Source organism: Prosopis cineraria, unplaced genomic scaffold (assembly GCF_029017545.1).
Source record: "Prosopis cineraria cultivar Desert tree isolate PC_DT_omini unplaced genomic scaffold, ASM2901754v1 PC4, whole genome shotgun sequence".
NCBI lineage: Eukaryota > Viridiplantae > Streptophyta > Magnoliopsida > Fabales > Fabaceae > Prosopis > Prosopis cineraria.
Window position 1 is genome coordinate 1,156,496 of NW_026555335.1, and position 23,100 is coordinate 1,179,595.

Below are 23,100 nucleotides of genomic sequence, written 5' to 3' on the forward strand. Positions count from 1 at the left end.
GTGGCATTTACGGGTTAATTAATGAAAGCAACAAAAGTTAGGTCACTTCGCATATGGCTCCCCTTCTCACACTCGACTTCCTAGGAAAGGGGAAATTTAGTCATGTGGAGCACCCACTCCACTGCTTCGAGTTCTCGAATAAGATAAGTGACAAGAAGAGCAGCCTCGCCCGTGTTTGTCCCCTTCTTTCATTTTTTGGTCCGCATGTTTGTTTTTTTTTTAAAAAAAAAACAAGAAGGGTCAAAGCCCAAAATTAAAAGGAACTATAATGTAGGGATTAAGTGAGTGTTTGATTCTTCTGTAGGTTAAAAATTTAGTTAACAAAGTTAATTTGATAAAAGTCAATTGTCATCATAAAATCTATATTTTAATACATTTTTTCAATCATTAGTTTAATAAATTTAAAGTTGTTTGAATTATATATAATAAAATGTGATTTTGAATGTATAATTATAAAAAAAGATATTGATTTATAATAATTTATAATTTTTTTGTATAAATATAATTTATTAAAAATGTGACAAAAATTTTAAAGGACTGCTCTATTAAAAATGTTTGGATGATATACAATGAAAGACAATTTTAAATATATAGTTACTAAAAAGGACATTTTGTCCAAAAAAATACATGTAGAATTTAGTATGTGTAATTTTTGTTTTGTATAATCTGAGTTATTAAAAAATATATAAACAGTAGTATAAAATTTAAAATGGTTAATAATATATATAACAAAAGAATACAAATAATATAAAATTTTATATGTTGAATAATATATATATATATATATAATAAAGATGTATAAATAATTTTTAAATATTAAAAGGTATAAAAAATTTATTTTTTAATGTGAAAATAATTTATTCTTTTCTTGTTGAAACACAGGCGAAATAGCGGTATAAATAACGTAAGAGACTAGAAGGATAGTATGTGGTTTTTGTGGTCCATAATGACAGGTGAAGAATAAGGGTAATATAAAAACTTCAGAAATTTTACTTATTTCATTACAAACTCAACAAACTTTTTCAAATACAAAAGTAACTCTAGTGTGTTTTTGCAAAATAGACTTTTAACGACATTTAGAATGTACTTTTAAAAAAGTAATTTCATCCCCTTGTTTTTACTCAAACAACATTAGGCTTTTAAAAAATATCAAAAGTACACTCTAAAAGTTAAATGTGAGATATTCAAATAGGTCCTGAATTTTCAAAAGATTTTTTTTCACACTAAAGTCCTCAGGTAAGGAAGAACCGTGTCATACAATTAAGAAACATTGTTGAAGCCAAGTCCAGCAAGTCCATCAGCCACAAGATTCAACTGGTGTGGAGTGCAAGGTATTTTGATGTCCCACTTAAGCTTCAACGTGACCTCCATTAACATCAAAGACCCAGCATTATACTAAGCGATGTCTTTCTCATCGTTGACGATGTCCACAAGTTGTTTAGAATCAGACTCAATAATAACCTGCTTGAGTCCAAAGTCCCTAGCAAGATTTAAACCCTTAAATACAGCCCAATCAGTAATGCCTTGATCGTGAATGGTGTGCTTGGGTGGATAATCAAAACAAAAGAGTAATGCTGAGAGCCCAAGAGCAAGGGCCATGTTCAGCAAGGGTTGTCACAAAGTAACCAGGCCCAGATCCAAGTTATCCATGAATTAGTTCCACGCTTTCCAGTCCTACCCTCATTTTCATCATAATAATTTCATGTAAATTTTTCCCTTAAAATTCCTACGTTTATTTATTGTTTTATCAAAGTATTGCTTTTCTTTGGGATTAAAAAGGCTGGCGAATATATTAAGAAGATAAAAAGAAAATTACAAACTGAAGTTCTCTAGAGTAAGAGGAAAAAGTTAAAAAGACTCTGGTGGATAGTACTCATGAGAGATAGCAACATAAACTGGATCAAACACTGAGTAGAAGCTGAATAAAGAATATAATAAAATTCTTGTTGAAATATCTTCATAGTTTACATAAAAATATAATTAAAAAAATGAAAAAGAAGTACTTATTTTGGGCTGCCATGCTAAACTTCCTCTTCTTCTCTCTGCCTGGACAGGGGAAATATTAATCGCCCTACTTTTTGCAAAACACAGACAGAGGGATGAAACAAATAAAATAGAAATGTGAAAATGGAAACTGAATGACTGTTTTTGAATGAAGTGATCATTTAGATGCTATGCTATAATTCTGTTTCATGTCTTGGCTCCCTGTTCTCCAATGTGCAATGAAATGTTTGTTACATTTACTTTTGATTGCAATTGTTGCTCGAGATAGATTGTTTTTGGGGTTAATGGTTGTAATCATAGATCCTGATATGTAATCTGAAATGATGAGGGAAGAGAACGGCTGTGTGTCTGGCGAGTCAGCCTCTGAAATCCAAAGTTCCATGATTTCATCGTCAAATTCAAAGGGCTACGCTGCTTTGATGCCATTTGCTTTTCTTTTTGGCGGTTTTATCAGTTCCTCTCATTTTCCTTGGTAGCATTTTGACAATTTATAGCCTCTCTGGATTGTGCCAGTTGATAGATTGAACTGCAAAAACGTCAAACACCTGCATTAGCTCAAAAATAAATGGAACGCAAGATAAAAATGTTTCATTTCGTTTCTTTGACAGGGGAGAGGATTTGCTGAAACATGACCTTTGCAAAATTGAACACTGATAGTTGGGTGTTCACGGGAGGAGATAGGATTGGGACACTCCTGTCTCTTGTATCGTTTCTAAAAAAGATTGAAACTAAATTTTTATCCTATATGTTCCATCCCATCTTGAAAGTTGTCCCATCCCATTAGGAATCAGGATTTGATCGAGATGAGATCAAGATCCCACCGTCTCGATAAATCAAACAATATGAGAGAAAGATCTAAATAATAATATTTATTAAAAGTTTAAATTATGTAATTTATTAAGTTTAAAATCAAAATAACACAAGTACATAAATTACAATAATTTAAAGTTAATGCAGGTATATAATATTATGATAGCAATTATAAGTTATCTCTAGACTATAAAAGTAACAACAACAAACAAATCAGGCATAATATCAAGTTATTGTTCTCACTCTTCCAAAAATAAAGTAAAAATTATGATATAAACAAAAGTTATTAAATAAATAAATATAAAAATAAATTGTATTAATATAATTAATATATTATAAAGAAAGATATTACTTCGTACTTGCTCTATGTTTTTAAAATTATCAGTACAAAAAAATAGTTTTAAATAAGAATTGCACATATTAGAATTATAATTGATATAATTAGTATAAGTATAAATTATATTAATATAATTAACATATTTAATGTATGTCCTTAAGATAAAAAATAATATATATAATATTCATGATGGTTCGGGACATCTCAAGGGCAGTCCTGTGTCTTGTTTTGTCCAGTAAAATCCTGTTTCAATTGTTTTCAGGCCAAGACAAGACTTGTCCTAATATGATCGAGATAGAACTAAGTCAATCAGGATGGATATAAGCTAAACATCCTTAATTAATGGTATAAAAGGCAAAGCAAGTAGCCACTACTCCCAAGGAACCATTGGTTGTTAGTTTTAGATTTTTAATTCCCAGTAGTAATAGAGTGGAGTTATTGATCAATGTACTTTTATCTACCGCATATTAGGCCTGTACAAAATGCCTATGTGTCCATAATGCTTGACCCGACCTGATTAAAATATGCTCGACCCGAGCCCTAAAAAATATACCCAACACTGATTGGGCATGGTCAGGCTGAGCCCGATATTCGGGTTGGGCAGGGTTTAAAGCTAGGGTATCCAACCAATTGACCCTGCCCAACCCAAGGTATATATATATATATATATATATTTAATAAAAATATTAATATATGATGTAATTTGCTAGATTGGTGAGTGCATGAATGGAAAATGAAAATATTGTAACCCTAAGCCCTAAGTCTCAATTCTCTCAGACTCTTGCTCATATTTTTGATCTGATGCACTTACTCACTCAGTTCACACAGCCGCTCAGCCACACACCTCTCGGCCTCTTCTCCTTTTGGTGCTCTCTCTCTCTCTATAACATCTTCGACGCCACTCTCTGTCCCTCTCTCTCAATTGCATCTTTGGCACCGCTCTCTGTTCCTTGATCTTTTCAAGCTTCCTCCTTCTAGTGTTGGCAACTTTAGAGTTCAGAGCTTCCTCCTTCTCGGGTTAGCAGCTTCAGAGTTCAAAGATTCATCATTTGTCCCGTCGTGTTGAAGTTCATCAGCTCGTCTCATCGAAGCTTGGGTAAGTGGTCTCTTGTCTTCATACCTATTCTTATCTTTCACTCTCTCTATTCAAAGCTCAAGTAATATTGCTACTGGATTGTTTCTTTTCTTTGTGAGATTTATGTTTTTGTTTTATTTTGGTTAAATTGAAAATGATTTGCATTTTCCTGTTGGTTTATTTAACAATGATTCATCGAAGTGCTGGTTTTTTAATGTTTATCCATAGCTACTGGTTTTTTAATGTTTATTCATCGAAGTGTTGATTCATCAAAGTCTTGTGTTGGTTCTGTTTCTTATTTAATGAAATTATTTGTTAGGCCAAAAAATGGAATAACAAAATTCTGCATCTACTCCTTCTCTTATAATGTACGAAAGTCATGGTTCTACTCCTACGAGTCTTAATGCTAACCTTACTCCATTCACACCTATGACTATACCCTCCTTAACCAAGATCAAAGTGGGACTAATCTTGATTCGGTTGCACCTCCTCCAGTACCTTCTTCTTCATTACCTCTTCCACCTCCTATCAGCATTACTGCAAAAGCCACTCAGGAAGCAGAGTGTAGGGGTCAAAAGAGGAAAGAACCTGAAAAGAGGACACCAAAATCATCACAAGTTTAGGAATTCTTTTTTAGATTGCCATTAGAAGAGACAAATGGGGAGTATAGAACAACTTGCAAATATTGCCGCACCACATATGCCTGTGACCCAATTAAGCATGGGACAAACTTCTTGAAAAGGCACATACCTAAATATCCCAAGAACCTACATAAAGCCACAACAGACAATAAGTGATCAATGCTGAATTATGTGTCACAAGAGAGGGGCAAGCTTGCAAGGACAAGGAAGAGGCTTGATTCCTCATATTTATAATGAAAAGAGATGTCAAAGAGCACTTGCCGAATTTATAATTATAGATGAGCAGCCTTTTAGGATTGTTGAGAAGGAAGGATTTAGAAAATTGATGCATGAATTAGAACCCATATTTCCAATTCCTATAAGAACAATTGTGACAGGGGATTGCTGGCAGTTATACCTTGGAGAAATAAAGATATTAAAGAAGGCCTTAAAAAAGTGTGCTCTTCGTGTTTGTATAACTACTGGACATCCAATCAAAACTTAAACTACATGTGTGGACTACACATTTTATTGACCCTGAGTGGAAACTTCATAAGAGAATTCTGAATTTTTGCATGATTGAAAATCACAGAGGTGAAACAATAGGGAAGACACTTGAGAAGTGTTTGTTAGATTGGGGGATTGACAAGGTATTCATAATAACCATGGATAATGCAATGGTTAATGACACAGCTTTAGCATACTTAAAGAGGAGGATTAAGGCTTCGAAGGGGTTTGTATATGATGGTGAGTACTTACAACTGAGGTACTGTGCTCAAGTGCTAAATTTAGTGGTGAATGAAGGCTTGAAGGAGTTAAAAGAAAGCTTTGATTCCATTAGAAATGCTGTGAGGTATATTCACTCCTCTCCTTCTAGGTTTCTTAAATTTAAAAGTTAGGTTGATTGAGAGAAATTGGACACTAAAAGCCTTATATACTTGGATGTTTCTACACGATGGAATTCCACTTATTTAATGCTTGAATCTGCTTTGAAGTTTGAAAGAGTGTTTAAAAGAATGCATGATAAAGATGATGAATATCGTGCTTACTTTAAAATTAATAAGGAGGATGAGCATATCTCTAAGCATGACCCAATCAACCGTTTGTGTAGACGTGAGTATCCTAAGGAAAGGGATTGGAGTAGAGCCCGTATTTTCCTCAAGTTTTTAAAGGTTTTTTATGATATAACATTGATGTTTTCTTCCACACTGAATGTGACATCTAAAACGTGCTTCCATCAAATTACACGTGTACAAAATTTATTGCAAAAAAATATATTGAATGCTGATTCTCTCCTTGGGGACATGAGCCTTAGCATGCAAATAAAATATGAGAAGTATTAGGGTTAAACTGATAATATGAATCCTTTATTGATGATTGCTGTAATTTTAGACCTTCGATACAAATTGGCTTATGTGAATCATGTCTTTGAGCAGCTTTACATTGATTCAAATGCATGTGTAGCTATGAAAATGAGGGTGAAAGGTTGCTTATATCATTTGTATAATGAGTATTCAGCTGGAGTAAGTTTGGAATCAAGTGTCTCCTCTTCATCTGCACCATCAGGGGTGACTTCATTTGAAGATGACTCTTTAGGTGATGATAATGACCCTGGTGTTCTATTACTGGAGTCATAAAAGCAGGAACTTCCAATGATGATCAGATAGAGTTGGACAAATATCTTGTAGCTAATCTTGAAATTGTTTCTAGTTCTAGTGTAGCATTTGATATCTTGTCATAGTGAAAGGCAAATGTATCTAAATATAAAACTCTTTCTCTTATGGCCAAAGATGTGTTGGCTATTCCAATGTCAATGATCACATTTGAATTTGCTTTTAGCACTGAAGGGTGAGTAGTTGATCAATATATGAGTTCATTATCTCCTCGAATGATTGAAGCACTGATTTGTGCTCAAAATTGGCTCCTACCTGGAACATCTCTCACAGAACTTGCTAATAAGTTGTGTGAATTTGATAACGTTGAAGAGACAGATCATGTTGTTCAATATGGTAATATTTTTAATTTAATTTAATTTTTTTTATATTTTTTTGTGCCGTGAATATTGATTTTAGCTATTATACAGTGCTTTAATTTGATTTCTTTTTCTTTTAGAAGTAACTACTGTCATTGAGGGAGGACAATATGATACTATGATTGTGGATAGTTGAAAGAGGGACAAAGATTGTTGCTTGAATGCTCAATATAGTAATTTTATTAAATTAATTTATTTTCCTTGTTATAAATTATCACGTAATTTAATTCTTCTTATTATTTTACTTCAGGTTATTGATGGTTTAGCTTCAGCCTTAAAGGAGGAATGGCTAAATGGGCATTAGCAACTCAATTTGTCTAGTTTATGTTGGATTTTTTTAGGATTAACTTTATGTTTGAATTATTAGACTATTTGACTTGTGACTTTTAAAAACTTAATATGGTGATGGTTGATGTTTATGGAAGATGGATCTATGGCCTTTTAAAAGGCTATTTTTGTTTATGGATGATTGGACTATGTTTAAATTATTGGAGAAATCCCTTTGCGTTGTCATAAATTTTATCATGTTATGCTTGTCTTCTATTGTTTACTTCCTTTATTGTTGTTGCTGCTGGAATATCATCTTATAAGTTATTTATAATTTTCAGTTGTTTGGTTGTACTGTCTAGTGTCTACTGTGTGTGTAATGTATAGTTTTAGGCTTTTTCATGTTGAATATTTTTTTTTTCATTCTTTCATGCTTTCATTTCAGCGTCTCAATCAGGTATCTACGGTATTTTCTTAACTGTATGAGCACAACCATTTTCTTAGTTGTATGAGATAGTTGTTCGCAGGACTTCTCTTTTTTGTCTCTTTTTTGTTTTGGCCCCATTAGTTGTTCACTTCGTGTAGGTGGTGAGAGATTAAGTGACATTGAATTTTTAGACAGGGCTAGAGACCCTGCCTGAGGTGCCCGATCCTTACTCGGCCCTGCCTGCCCAGCCCCTTTAAAGTCTGGCATCTTTCAAGTAAAGTCGGCTTTGGACTTGGTTTGTTTGCCCAAAAACATTTAGGGCAGGGCATCGGGTTAAGGGGCTACCTTACCCGACTTTGCCCATGCACAGCCTTACTGCATACTATCCATATGGACCTTTTAAATTGATGTTAAACATTGATTCAATTTCTTTGGTCAAGATTATCCAATCAATGTTGATGATTGTGCCTAAAAATTGTTGCATTTAAACTAATGAATATTTTTAAGCTTTATTCTTCTTGTTTTGTTTATCTGGAAACTTTGCTTCTGTTAATTGTATCAAATATTTGCATGTCTCTGGAGCACAACGAAAGGAGGGAGGGAGGGAGAGAAAAAATTAGGTTAGTTTATCACTAATAAATGTAAATTTTTACACTCTTAATGCTTATTTTTTAAGGATCAAATTTTTGCATGTGGCTAATTTGATTTGGTTGTTTGCCACCTAGGATTTTTCTGTTGAAATTTTTACATTTTTTGTGTGCGGCATGAGTGATATATCAAATTATCATTCATCCATCTTAATAATCCAAATAATGGTTGAAATATGTTAGGGGCTTATGGACTGCCCTACTTTGGGTTTCATCTGATCAGCTTCTTTCAACATAGAGATCGAAGTTATTTACTTAAAGGTTGGTTGGCAAGTTTTTCAAACTGATTTGTTTGTGTGTGTATATACATGTGTGTGAAATAATTTTTAGTAATTGACTTCTATCAGTTTGATCTCTCATAGAAAAAACAACCACCCTTCCATGCATGGTGTCATTTTCAGTGACTGAAATTTATTCACATTGGAAATATTTTTTTTACGAGAGAACAAATTAAATTCACAAGCTTATGAGAGATCAATCGTATTGTAAATGTTGCTACTTTTTTTTTTTTCGGTCAGTTTTGGTTTTATTTTCACGTAGAGCCGTTTATTTTGAAACTATTTTTGTAGAGACCAGGTTCTGTTCTAGTGAGGAGGTCCTGGTTCTCATAATGCCCTCGCAAAAGGATAGGATAACGAACGAGGCTTCCTTATTGTTAGAGAATTTGATATCTTTTGTATCATTTAGTTGAAGTAATGGCATATTTTCTTTTCATTCAAAAAAATATTAATGTTAGGACGCTGAACAAAATCAAAGATTTTCGAACCAGACAAAAAATTCTTAGTGGGATTCCGGGAAGATATCTAGGCAAAATTACCTTGATCAAGTCGAGAGGGCTCTGGCAATTATCATCAAGGATGTTGTATGATTTGTTTGTGAAATATATGTTTTATGGCAAATCCAAGGTAAAAACAATTAAATTAGAAGTTTTGAATATTACAAGTTTAAGTTGTTAACATTTTAATGATGAGGTAATGAAACTTTCAATATCTTAAATTTACTAAATTGTTAATTTCCTTCAAATTTATTTTTTTATTGATTTGATTTTTATATTTTCCAAAATTATCATATGAACTATTTAGATTTTAAAACACAAGTTAAATCTCAAGTTAACCTAATACATAAAGTATGCTGATAATCAGGCATGTGTATAAATAAGAACAAATTAACCTTTAAATAAGTTTAGTTTTTATCAATATAATTCATTACGCTATGGTTTGTTCTTTTATTTTTTAAAATTTTAGAATTGGTTTTTCCCAAATTAAATAAATGCACTTCTTTTCATTAATCCACATAATTATTATTTATATTTTATTATTTATGTCAATAAATCTTAACAATATTACTTGCTCTCTAAACAATAAAGAACAAATCAATAATTAGGATAAATTTAAGAAAAAATGATTAAAATTAAATTTAAGATATCAAATCAATAATAAAGATAGATTTGAGGAACTAAAAAGTTATATTATTTTAATTTTAAATTTAAAAAAACTAGTTCATAGTGGACGACGGTGTTAGATAACTAGGTGGTGATTAGTTTAGTGATTTATAAACAATACATACACATGTCATCATATATAATCAGAGAGTTGAATGGTGACTATACAAGAATAAATAACTGACAATACAAGTGATTATATCAATGACGTTATGGATAATGTCAATAACATATGAAAGGTTTAGAGGCAACTCCACAATTCGCCTTTTCTTTATTTTATTTTAAAAAATAATTATGTATCATTGTAAACATCACGGAAAGAAAATAGCACGTCAAGATAATGAAAACAAAGACAAAAGATTCTTAACAAGGTAAACTCACAAGGTATAAAAAAAAAAAAAAAACCTAAATAAAAGAGAGACGGTATAAAAAGAAGTATAAAAAGTGTACAGCTATATCAAATATTTATGTGAAGAAATTTATCTTCAATATAATTGTACTAAACTTAACCTATAAATAATGAATAATTATATATTTTTTTATAAAAATAATTGGCATTCTCTCAAGTCTTATTTATAAAATACTTTTTATAAGTAATCTTTAATTTAAAATATAAGACACGTTATAATAATTAAATTACTTTTTTATTTTTTAATTAATATAAAAATATTTAAAATAATTGTACTATAATTTAAGCTTAAGAGTAAAAATAAAAGTATATCTCATTTTTTTATAATATTATGAATAAAATTAATTTTTTTAAGATAGATGAAATGATTAAAAATAACTTACAGTATAAACCGTGAAAAGTATTTAATATTTTTTAATTTTATTTATAAATTATTTTTAATATGTTTAATTGAAATTTAAAAAAATTTAAAATTTATTAATTTTATATTTTTAAAATTTAATAAATTTTTAAATTTATGTCTGATAAATAAAATATGGGAAATTTTCTCCCCACCTTATGAACAGAAGGACGGAGGGAGAATTTGACAATGGAAATGCATCGAAAATCAACGATTTGATATTATTGAGTGTTTACCCTGCGGCTGTCCCTAGTGGCTTGCTAGCTCCTGCTTTCTCTTCTCTGGGGGTGGCAGACTCGCCGAATGCATTAAGCCGCTCACTGATTCGGAATCCAGTGCACCTCAATCAATTGAAATACTCTTCTCCTTTTCGATTCCAAGCCGCCAACCAGTACTTTCAGATTTTCCCTCTCTGCCGCGAAGAAGCCATGGTGGTTTCCCTTTCTACTGTGATCTCACACTCCTCCCGCATTTTCCATCCCAACAATCTACTTCACCAGCACAGCGACACCTTCCAATCTCAATGCCGTCCCTCCCCTCTCTTGCACCGTCGCTTGCTTCCCCTTCGGTATTTTTCACATATACTGCTTCCTCCCGACTAAATCTCCTTAGTTCTTCCTCTGAATATGTACAAATGGAGCTTTCATTCCTTGCTGTGTCATTGTTTAGAAGTCTAAGTCGCTAAATTTGGCTGTTATTTGCGTTTTTTTTTTTGGCTTCTTTCGTTTGTGGCGGTTAATGTCGACTCCTAATCGTCAACAAGATCGAAAAGAAACTTTATCTTTTTAGTCTTTTGGGGAAAAAATAAAATAAAAGCAAACAAAGATATCAAGCACAATTTATGCTACATTTAATCGTACTAATGATGTGAAATATATGATATGCTGGGAAAAAAATGTAGAAGATACATATCCGGCCATCATTGAAATCAAACAGTGACATCAAATGTGTCAACGTTTCTGGTAAAAATATAGTCATTTTCTTGCTTCTACACTTGCTGTATTCTCCCGCCTTTAGCATCCGTGTATTTTCACTTTCTTATGTCTTAGTCCAGTCACATATTTCACGTGCTAGTTTTCTTTCCCGTTCTTCTCTTTCTTTATTTTAAATTAATTAATTATTATGAGGATACTTTGGTTTCTGCCTCAGAAAGAGTCTTACTTCAGCTCGGGGAAGAGAAACACTAAAGAGTAGGATACGTGCTTCGCTTACAGGTTGCTACTTAGTTATTTGTATATTGGAGTTTGTTCCTCTAATTTTGCAGAGCTTAAATTTTTATATAATTAACTTATATTTATAATATAATTTTCTTTTTTAACTGGCAGATGTTTCATTGGATTTATCTGTAGAGGAAAAACAGCTTCCCAAAGGAGAAACTTGGTCCGTTCATAAATTTGGAGGAACCTGTGTGGGAACCGCACTAAGAATTAAAAATGTTGCAGATATAATAATCAATGATGATTCAGAAAGGAAAGTTGTTGTCGTCTCTGCTATGTCAAAGGTGACAGATATGATGTATGACCTTATTTACAAGGCTCAAGCACGTGACGAGTCCTATATATCTGCACTAGACGCTGTTTTAGAGAAGCACAACTCTGCTGCACGTGAACTACTTGTTGGAGATGAACTTGCTCTTTTCTTATCAAAGTTGCACGATGATATCAATAACCTTAAGGCAATGCTTCGTGCAATTTACATTGGTAACAGCTTCTCTCTTTCTCTCTAGTACTCATTGTCTGTTACTTTGTTTCCAAAGCATGTCTCTGTGTGTGTATAACTTAATGACTTCTTCTTTCTTTTTGGTTGATCATGTCTATGACTTTGATAGTCCTCTTGTTTCTCCAACATCTATCTGATGTAGAAGTACTTCTTTGAATGGTAGCGCACTTTAGTAGACTGTTCTTTAGCACTATCATGACAATGTCAACATCGCTGCTTAATTTTCCATCTTGACAATTAGTAAGGTCTACACTTTACCATCCTACTGTCGAATACTTTTGCCTTTCTAATTCTATCAAATAAAGGGATCCTGCACATGAGGATATATAGTTATATCCAGTGAAACACTAAAATGCTTTGTCACCTTAGAAGTTATTCTTGTTGAACCTTGATAATCGTTTTGTTGTAGCCTTTGGTGGCATTTTGAGTGCTTCTATTGATCTGATATTAATTCATGCTTAACATTTGTTATATGATCTAATCATTCTCCATAAAAGAGATAATTTCTTTTATGCTTAAATATGGGTCAAGAAATTAATGGAACATCCCCACTAACTTGCTGAATGCCTCGCAGCTGGTCATGCAACAGAATCCTTTACAGACTTTGTAGTGGGGCATGGGGAGTTATGGTCTGCTCATATGTTGTCTTCAGTTATTCGGATGGTTGGTTGCTTCTTTTAGAATGTGTTGCTTTTCATATTTCTCTGATTTAAATTGTGCTGATTGCATCAAGCTTCCCTTTTGTGCTGCAGAATGGGACTGACTGCAAATGGATGGATGCAAGGGAAGTCCTTGTTGTAAATCCAACTAGTTCTAATCAAGTTGATCCTGACTATTTGGAATCTGGGCGAAGACTTGAGAAATGGTACTCTCTGAATCCATCTAAGGTTATCATTGCTACTGGATTTATTGCAAGTACACCTCAAAATATACCTACTACACTGAAGAGAGATGGTAGTGATTTCTCGGCAGCAATTATGGGTGCTCTCTTTAGGGCCCGCCAGGTCACAATTTGGACAGATGTTGATGGTGTCTATAGTGCAGATCCCAGAAAAGGTTTGTGTCTCTCATTGTTTGATGTCCTAGTTCAACCAAGACTTCATTGCAGTAGAGATGAAATTCTGTTTTTGCTTTCAACTTTTGAGATAGCTCTACCTATTCGAATCCTGCTTCCAAAAGTCATACCAGTTTATTAATTATGCTCTATCTTCATCATGATTATCATCTTTATTATTCATTTGAGTGCTTTACTATGAAGGTTTTTGTTAAATATAAACAAAAATGTTTTCTGCAGTTAGTGAGGCTGTAATTTTGAAGACATTATCGTATCAAGAAGCATGGGAAATGGTCAGTTGAACTTTGGAATGCCTCAGTGCTCTTTATGCCTATGAAATTCTGTAGATTAACTCACAACCTGCATGTTGTGCAGTCTTATTTTGGTGCAAATGTTTTACATCCCCGTACAATCATCCCAGTGATGCAATATGACATACCCATTATAATTAGAAACATTTTCAACCTCTCTGCCCCTGGAACAAAGATTTGCCGTTCCTCCATCAATGATGATGAAGATATGCAGAACTTCAATCATTTTGTTAAAGGGTTTGCAACCATTGACAACTTAGCACTTGTTAATGTTGAGGGGTGAGTCATGATTGCCTTCACCTGCCTGATGAATAGCCCTTTTATTTCCTATTTGATGCCTTCAATTTAGTAGCCTATACCATATTATAAGTCTTGGACACCTTCAACGCATTTTGCAGAACTGGAATGGCTGGTGTTCCAGGGACAGCCAGTGCTATTTTTTCTGCTGTAAAAGATGTTGGAGCTAATGTTATCATGATATCTCAGGTATGCCTATCATCTTATGCTAGTTTCACTATTGAGATATATGTTTCGGTATTGGGATAAATGAAATTGAAGTGTTCATTAACTGCATTTATGTAGGCTAGTAGTGAGCATTCTGTATGCTTTGCTGTGCCTGAGAAGGAAGTAAAAGCTGTTGCTGAAGCATTGCAATCCAAATTTCGTCAAGCTTTGGATGCTGGGCGTCTATCTCAGGTGCTAAGTCAAATTCTGCAACAAGCCAATAATTTATTGTGCTTTTTGTAATCATGTGGACATTTTAAGTCTGATATCAATGACTAAGACTTGAAGATTTATCTGGTTGTGGATATGCAGCTTTCTTGGAAACTAAATGAGCCCTTCACCCATCATTCTCCTATTTATTATTTAAGGGTTGCTAAAGGTTTAGCCGTTTAGGGCTTCAAATATCTTACCATCACCAATAGTAGAGCCTTGCTCAGATCAATATTGAATTATTTCCTTTTAAGTAAGGGATTGTTGATTTTATTTCAAGATTACCCCTTGTATTATGGCTAACCTTTAGTTTGGTTTCCCATGGTCTCTTCAAGATAAAATCTTACTGTAGAGCAATAGGAACTTAAACTTAGCAGGTAATTAGATAAATTTGGAACTTATCTATTATCTCTATTATATAATTTTTCCAAAAGGAAAGGATTGCAGTTCATGTTCCTATGATGGCACTAAGCTCTAATGTTGCAAAATTTTGGCTGTTGCTTGAGGTATTTATGTACAAGTTGTTTAATGCATTTCTGTTCAATAAGTATATGTAGTTAGTTGGATAATGTTGAATTGTAAGGCTTTTTAACTTCTATTTTGTTACTAGTGTTATATTCTAAATCATATAACACTTCACAGGTCGCAGTTGTTCCAAATTGTAGCATTTTGGCTGCTGTTGGCCAGAAGATGGCAAGTACTCCTGGAGTTAGTGCTTCCCTATTCAATGCATTAGCCAAGGTTTGGAAATCATGGTTTATCTTAGTAGTCTGACAGTTTATTGTTGTAAGTTAAAATTGGTATATTAAAATTTATTCTGGTAAAGTTTTATTTCATCAACATAATGAATGTTTTACCTTCTACATTTCTACTCTATTCTTGCAGCATCTTGGTATGTTTCTTTTAATTTGTTTATGGTCAAACTTGTTATCAAAATACAGGCAAATATCAATGTCCGTGCTATTGCTCAAGGTTGTAGCGAGTACAATATCACTGTTGTTGTTAAGCGAGAAGATTGTATCAAGGCTCTTCGGGCTGTTCATTCGAGATTTTATCTCTCAAGAACCACCATAGCGATGGGCATTATTGGACCTGGTTTAATTGGGAGTGCCCTTCTTGACCAACTAAGGGATCAGGTGCTGCTTTGTAGATAATTTTGAGTCTATGTATATGGTTTTAGTTCCAGCATTATTTGTTATTTTTCATCTTGAATTACCAGTTGCATTGACAAGAAATCAATTGGAGAATTGAAATATGACACACACACACACACACACACTCTTCTAATTAACATTAATTTTGTTGGCAAAAAATTAGCGAAGCACGTTATATCAAAACTTTTTATTTTTTATATTGTGAAATTAGATCCAGCGAAGATTCAGTTTTATTACTTTGTAGTTGAAAGTAAATGCCTTTAAATTATGTATTTAATATAAATTATCTGTAAATTATCAACATTTAACAGTTATGTCAGTATAGAGCCTGCAAATTAAATCTCTTTTTCTCCATTGTTTTTGGTTCAAAATATCTAAGCTTGGTATATTTAGCATTTCATGATTTTTATTTTATTATTAAAGGAATTTGTGATGTCTGAGTTTGCTATCATATAATAACCTAAGGCGACCCAACTATAATTTTCTTACTTATAACATGCGGATGTCCAGCATTACTTTTAGAGTTGCTGTCTGACAAGGATTCTACTTTAACACTTTCCCATGTTTAAATTTGTTGCTCATGTGCTCAAAATTGGCATCCAAGATAACTGAAGTTCTTTGGTTTATTTTCCACAAGATTTGAGGTATCTTGGCAAATTTATGTGCCAAATTTATTTATGTAGGCTGCTGTTTTGAAAGAAGAGTTTAACATTGATTTGCGTGTATTGGGCATCATTGGTTCGAAGTCAATGATTCTTAGTGATCTGTAAGTCCATTTGCTTGGAACCAAAATTTCTCCTATGTCAATACGAATTTCCAGGTTTTTATCGTATGAATGAGTAGCTCATTTTACACCTTTTAACCTTTTGGAAAAAATGGTTGCAATTATCTGCCCTTTTATTTAGACACAAAAAGAGTATTGCGCGTGTAATCCTTGCATAGGGGCCATGCTAATCTTTTTATATCGTTCTGATTTTATCGGATGTCCTTGAAGGGACACACAAAAAGAGCATTAGTGGAAGGAACAAAGCAAGCAAAAGGGATATAAGGTGCACTTGGAGAAAAGCATAGATAACCATCAATACAAAATAGCTTATCAATCCCTTTGCATGTCTAAAAAGGAAATTGCCCATGAGAAACTTTGTGGAGCATAAAAAAAGAAAGCATGAATAACAATAACCAAAGCAAAATAAGCTTAAGGATATTAAGGTTTCCCCAAAAAAATCTGAGCATTATGTTGCATTTATAGGTGCCATAGAACAGGGCATGAAGAAGGTTGTTTTAATGCTTTGCCTTCTTTCAGCTGTGAAGACTTTTGATCAACTAGAAGGGCTACAATCTGTTGGGACATGCCCAATATTTACCAGCAATACTGATGCATAATTTGTCACCTAAATTTATTTTCAGCTGTTTACTTTCTCCTTATTGAAGTTGCAAATTCCATCGATGGAAAAGATGGAAAGCAGCCCTTTGTGCCTTTCCTTTTAAAATAGGCCATAATTTGTCACTTGAGAGGAATGCCTCGGCTAATACATGGTTATTAGTTAGTATTACTGGATGCATCCTGGTATTGTTTGATGAACCTGCTCATTTCTATTTATTGATCATATGAAGTGGGTTCCTATTAAAATAGGATGTGCTGTTATTGCTGATTGCAGGGGTGTTGACTTAGCTCAATGGAGAGAAATTCGAGAGGAAAGAGGAGAAGCAGCTAATTTGAAAAAATTTGTTCAACATGTGCATGGAAATCATTTTATACCTAACACAGTTTTAGTGGACTGCACAGCTGACTCCGTCATTGCAAGCCATTACCATGACTGGTTGCGCAAAGGAATGCATGTAGTCACCCCCAACAAAAAGGCAAATTCAGGACCCCTTGATCAGGTAACTGGTTTTAGCTATGACTCGTGTATTTTCCTTGTAAGTTTTAGATTAAGCTTTAAAGTTAGAAGCTATTTATATGCTCAGCTGAATCTAGAAATTCCCAAACTTTATGTCAGCTTGCTTGTCATTGAAATTTCTTGGGATTAAGTTTATTAAGGGAAGATATTAGAAAGTTAAGAATAATGAATCCTAAAAGAAAGGAAAAAGGACAGTCTCAAAATAAGACTGCGTAAGAAAAGTCCTGAATAAAAAATTACTCAATGAAGAGCTGTTCAAATGTCCTTGCATGTCACAAAATATCTAGCCCCTTGAAAAGACCATGCGCAGAGCCCTGAAGAGAAGCTGCAAATACAATCCTTTCCCATAACATTAGTTTATTTAGTTGTTTCACTGTACTTTTACTGAGTCTTACTCACCATGTACTGTATCCAGTATTTGAGGTTAAGAGCTCTTCAAAGACAATCCTATACTCATTACTTCTATGAAGCTACTGTTGGAGCTGGTCTTCCAATCATTGGCACTTTGCAGGGCCTCCTTGAAACTGGAGACAGAATATTGCAAATTGAAGGCATCTTCAGGTTTGTTTTGCTACCTTGCATCTCTGTTTGTTTGCTTTAGTAGGTTGAGAGAGGAGAATGACAGCTCAGACTGAGACTTCTGATCTTGAAATCGGTCCTGGTATCCCAGAGAATGGAGAGCATTAATTCATTAACTACTAATGTATATGAGCATATTTCATTGATGTCATAGATCTAACAAAGGTCACCGTCTTTTTGATTTTCAGTGGGACTTTGAGTTACATCTTTAATAACTTTAAAGATGGTCGGCTTTTTAGTGAGGTAGTTGCTGAAGCAAAGGAAGCAGGTTATACTGAGCCAGATCCAAGGGATGATCTTTCTGGAACAGATGTTGCTAGAAAGGTACATACGACAGTGCTGAAAATACCTTCCATCTTCAAATGTCTTTGAAGTTCCTTCTTGCTATTGACATCCCATGAGTTTTTATCTTAAAAAGAAGCTTAATTTTTCTTATTTTAGGAGTAGAGCTGTTATTCAAGTGAGTCAATTTAAATATATGAATTTTTTAGATCAAGTTGGATTCAAACTACATAGGATCTTGAATTCAATTTCGATTTACATCTTATTGTTTGAGTTCAGGCTTTGAGAAAATGATGTATAATTCAAAGATGCTTGATTAATTTCAGATTGTAAGACACAAAAACTTGGAGAAAAATTAGTTTGTGAATCTTATATCTAGCAGCTATACATCAAAATATTTATCTATCATATTATGATTTACTTTCTTTTAGGTCGGGATATAGTTTGTACTCAACTAATGTAAACTCCAACATCTAGATTTATAAAATTATGATAGACATGTATACAGATAGTATCATTAGTTTGTATTGGTTGTTATGTAGTAGTCATATACACATACGCACAATGCTACCTTATACACATGCCTGGTGTTTTTGTGCATTCTCACATAGCATATTGAGCATAAATGTGCATAAACTGTAAAACACATTTTGTAGATATGTATAAATATAGAATGACTGTAGCCATATGACCCAACCTCGAACAGGCATATAAACAAGGGTAAACACACCAGGTAGTTGCCAGGTACAGGTTTGCATTGAAAAAAATGTATTATCATACAGCATTGTGTACTGATGTAAGCTGCTTGGTTTGTTATACTATTTATGCGTTGCTGAATATATGCTTTGTTGCCTGCAATTAAATTGATGCGTGAAAACATACTTGATTAGCATAATAGGCACAAAAACTTGCATGCAATAGAGTTATTTAGTCAACATTATAAAATATGGAATAATTATGTAAGTAAATATTTAGAGTCTCTATATGATATACCTATGATCAGTGCATATTCATTTTTCAGTAGAGCTATATAATTTTTTTGATAATAGGAATTACTCCCTTCGTTAAAAAATGTAAAGCATTTTTTGAGGGGTTGAATGTTAAAAAATGTATGGCATTTAGTCTTTCAAGGTGTAATCATTACATTTTTTTTCTTCAAAAATATCCCTATTGAATAAATCACTTTATATTTATTTTAGGGTGAAATGTCCTAATAAATAGGGATAGATATGGAAAGATAGGGTTTGTTTGAAAACGAGTAACTACTTTATTGGTAGGTGAGATTTAGTTAAAAATGCCTTACATTTTTTAATGGAGGGAGTATATAATTATCATGCGAAGCATATTCATAAAAAATGGGGAAAACAGCTAAAGCATATTTATATCTTGTATAACTATTTATCTACAATCATATAGAAAACTGTGTATGGGTGATTAGTAATTAATTTGTATATATATAATTTCTTAAGTTTTATAACTAGCCTTTATATTATTGTACACACACACGCACACATGTATTTATTTAAATGCATTAATAAAAATTTATTGGGGCTCAGATAGTGGCTGGATATTTTCTTTCACATAAGTTTGTTGAAATTCTGATCAAATTGGTTCTAATTGAATTTGGGCTTGGATACTAGCTCCATAAAAGATTGATTCGTTCACTTCCTTAATTATGAGGGTAAACCCTGTTAATCCAGTAAATAAAAGCTATATTTGTTGATACTCCTTTATGAGGAGATGCCCTGTTCGTTGGGGAAATATAAGTTAGCTTGGGTTAGTAAGGACAATGTATGATTTCATGATGGCTGTTGGAACATGTAATATATGGGCTAGCGACCTTTTAATCATGCTTCATAAGTTCATTTATCTGCTCTTTTTATTACTTACTTTCTCCGTTAAAAATATAAGATATTTTTTAAAAAATTGAATGTTAAAAAATGTTAGGTATTTTTAGTCTTTAAAAATGTAATCATTGCATTTTTCTCAAAAGTATCCCTAATAAATAAATTACTTTATATTTATTTTAGAGTGAAACATTCTATTAAATAGGGTTAAATATGGAAAGATGGTGTTGAATTAAAGACAATTAACTACTTTATTGGGAGATGAAATTCAGTTAATAATACCTTACATTTTTTAATGGAAAGAATAGTACTTGATCATTTGAAGCAATATTTTTGAAGCCGCTGTGGTGTTACAGGTTATAATTCTTGCACGGGAATCTGGTTTAAAGCTGGAACTATCTGATATTCCTGTCGAGAGCCTTGTACCAGAACCCCTAAGGGTAAAATCTAATTTCTGATGACAATAGAGTTATTGATTAAGTGTGTAATATCATACTTAACATGCTTGTTTTGATGTTTTCGTGCAGGCTAGTGTATCGGCTCAGGAGTTTATGCAACAACTACCTAAATTTGACGAAGATATGATAAAGAAACAACAGGATGCTGATAATGCTGGGGAAGTGAGTAATATAGATAGCATTAGAAGGAAACTAACTACTTAATTGTGCATGATGTAGTGGCAATGTGGTCAACAGTGTCAAATCTGGATCTCCTCTGTTGAGAGCATGGTAGATGTCATCCCCCAATACGTGGATCTCCTGCACTTACAGGGGGTCCAGAGTTGACATTGTTTTGTTAGCATGATTAACACCAGATTATCCTAGAGCATAGTTGTTGACGGCATGTGGCAGTGTTGCAAGAAGAGCTTTTGGAGCACATTGCGTTGGTAAATTCAAGAGCAAGGCATATAATTGTATTGTGCAAAACAAAAATAAAGGACAAATAAAACAAAACGTGCTGCAGGTCGGATGGGCAGTTTCTGATTTCCCTTGCATAACATACCGGATTGTTAAGAGTTCTAATAAATGTTAAACTAGAGGGTGAAGGATGCCAAGATATTTTACTTCTTCCTGGATTTACATATAGATAATGGGCAGAAGCATATCATAGCAATTGACTTAAATGTCCTTTTGTGTGCGTGATGTGGGGAGAGTGTTGGGCGTCTTGTCCTGTTCACCTGCCATTTGCTATGGATGCTTATATGTCATTAGTTATTTCATCGTGGCATCTTTCTTTTGTATTTTTTTGGTTCGGTATTTCATATAACGAAATCTCATGTATCTGAAGGTTTTGAGGTACGTTGGGGTGGTGGATGTGACTAATCAAAAAGGAGTGGTGGAGCTACGAAGATACAAGAAGGATCATCCATTTGCACAATTGTCCGGGTCGGATAATATCATTGCATTTACATCGAGAAGGTATAATAAGCAGCCTCTGATAGTTCGGGGTCCAGGTGCTGGTGCTCAAGTCACAGCTGGTGGCGTATTCAGTGACATTTTACGTCTTGCCTCATACCTTGGTGCCCCATCATAGGGTAGTCATTCTGCTAGCATTAATTTTGAATCCAAGTTGTACTTTTAGCCTTAGCCTTTGCTCTCCATGTTAGCTTGTTGGAGCTTGGAGCAACGTCGTACAATATATGTCTTGGCTTGTTCTTCGAATGGATAGGCCTTTTTCTTTTATTAATTTAGGCGTGCTATGTTGATTCCCTTGCTTCTTTAGGCATTGACAGATCTTGATGGGATTGTCTCCCTAATTTAAAACTAAAGTAGGCAACTAGAAGCATTTTTGTTTTGCATTACGTGGATTGTGTTGTTCATGTATTTTCAAATAACGTGACTTATTGTAGTGTTAACATTTTATATTAATGATGTAATAATAATTAAAATAGAGCTAGACCGGATGCGCATTCGGTCATCATTGTTGGGGCTAATCTTAGCCTTAAAATATTATAAATATTATATTTGTAAAAATAAAAATTATAAAAAAAATTAATATTAAATATGAACAACCTTCGTTTCTCATTAGAGGATGAGCACTGTAATAATCCTTCATTTCTGACAGGATCAGGATCTGAATAAATCAGTTTTAAGTTATCACCTCTGATAGAATATGGGCAGCCCATATTTAGGTTTTTATTTTTATTTTATATTTATCAAAATAAAAATGTATAAAAAATATCAAATTTTTAATAAGTTTGTTCATTATTAGTCTAGTCGGTACAAATTCAATTTAAGTGGTCTGATTTAATATTATTTTTTATAAATTGATTATTTATATATACTCTAAACAATATAAATATAATTTAAATAGTTTAATTTAATATCATGTTTTTTAATAGTTTTTACAAATGGACTGTTTAGATGTATTTTGGCAGTCTACATTTAATATTAATTTTTTTATTTTTTAAAAAATTATTTTTATAAATAGAATTTTTAAAATATTTAAAAATTAATTTAAAATCAACGACAAGGATCTTTTATAGTGAAATGAAAGGCCAGGATTAGCCCCAACAATGATGAGCATGTAATGAGCGCCGAATGCGTGTCCAGATGGTAAGACCTGCGTTTCATACGATAAGTCTGATAACTCAACTTTACGTAGTATGGGTTATCATGGAGTTATTACATAAATGATATTTTTTTTAATTATACAATTTTCAATAAAAATTATCCAGAATAATTTTTGTGAATGAATGTATGAGAATTAAAACTAAATATCACACAAACAATATTTTGAATTAAAGTTTATTTTTATCCCTAAACTATTTTTATAGGAGCACCCAATATTTTAAACTTCTTATTATAACAATGTTACTCTTAAAATAATTAAATTGTAACAATATTATCCTTAAAGTAATTAAATTGTAGCAATCATGCTACTGCCATTAAGTTTAAGTTAGTAAAGTTAGTGGTCAATGTTTACTCATTTAATGTCAAGTATAATATTGTTACAATTTAATTATTTCAAGGACAATATTGTCATAATAAAAAAATTAGTAAACTGGATACTCCTATGAAAATAGTTTAGGACAAAAATAAACATTTATCCTAATTTTTTTAATCAATTC

At 32.8% G+C, this 23,100-nt stretch overlaps 1 protein-coding gene and 1 pseudogene across 1 annotated transcript; one reads left to right on the forward strand and one right to left on the reverse strand.

The window, feature by feature from the left end:
- The first annotated feature begins 10,651 nt into the window (after positions 1–10,651).
- LOC129308597 (bifunctional aspartokinase/homoserine dehydrogenase, chloroplastic-like) lies at positions 10,652–21,831 on the forward strand. The gene is made up of 18 exons (XM_054949823.1): positions 10,652–11,037; positions 11,619–11,683; positions 11,795–12,169; positions 12,763–12,851; positions 12,941–13,244; positions 13,483–13,535; positions 13,618–13,832; positions 13,952–14,039; positions 14,136–14,249; positions 14,910–15,008; positions 15,209–15,403; positions 16,105–16,187; positions 17,080–17,305; positions 17,738–17,883; positions 18,090–18,225; positions 20,387–20,470; positions 20,558–20,650; positions 21,318–21,831. The coding sequence occupies exons 1-18, from the start codon at positions 10,898–10,900 to the stop codon at positions 21,561–21,563; spliced, it is 2,751 nt and encodes a 916-aa protein (XP_054805798.1). The 5' UTR covers positions 10,652–10,897; the 3' UTR covers positions 21,564–21,831.
- LOC129310195 (U6 spliceosomal RNA) lies at positions 16,329–16,419 on the reverse strand (annotated as a pseudogene).
- Positions 21,832–23,100: the final 1,269 nt, after the last annotated feature.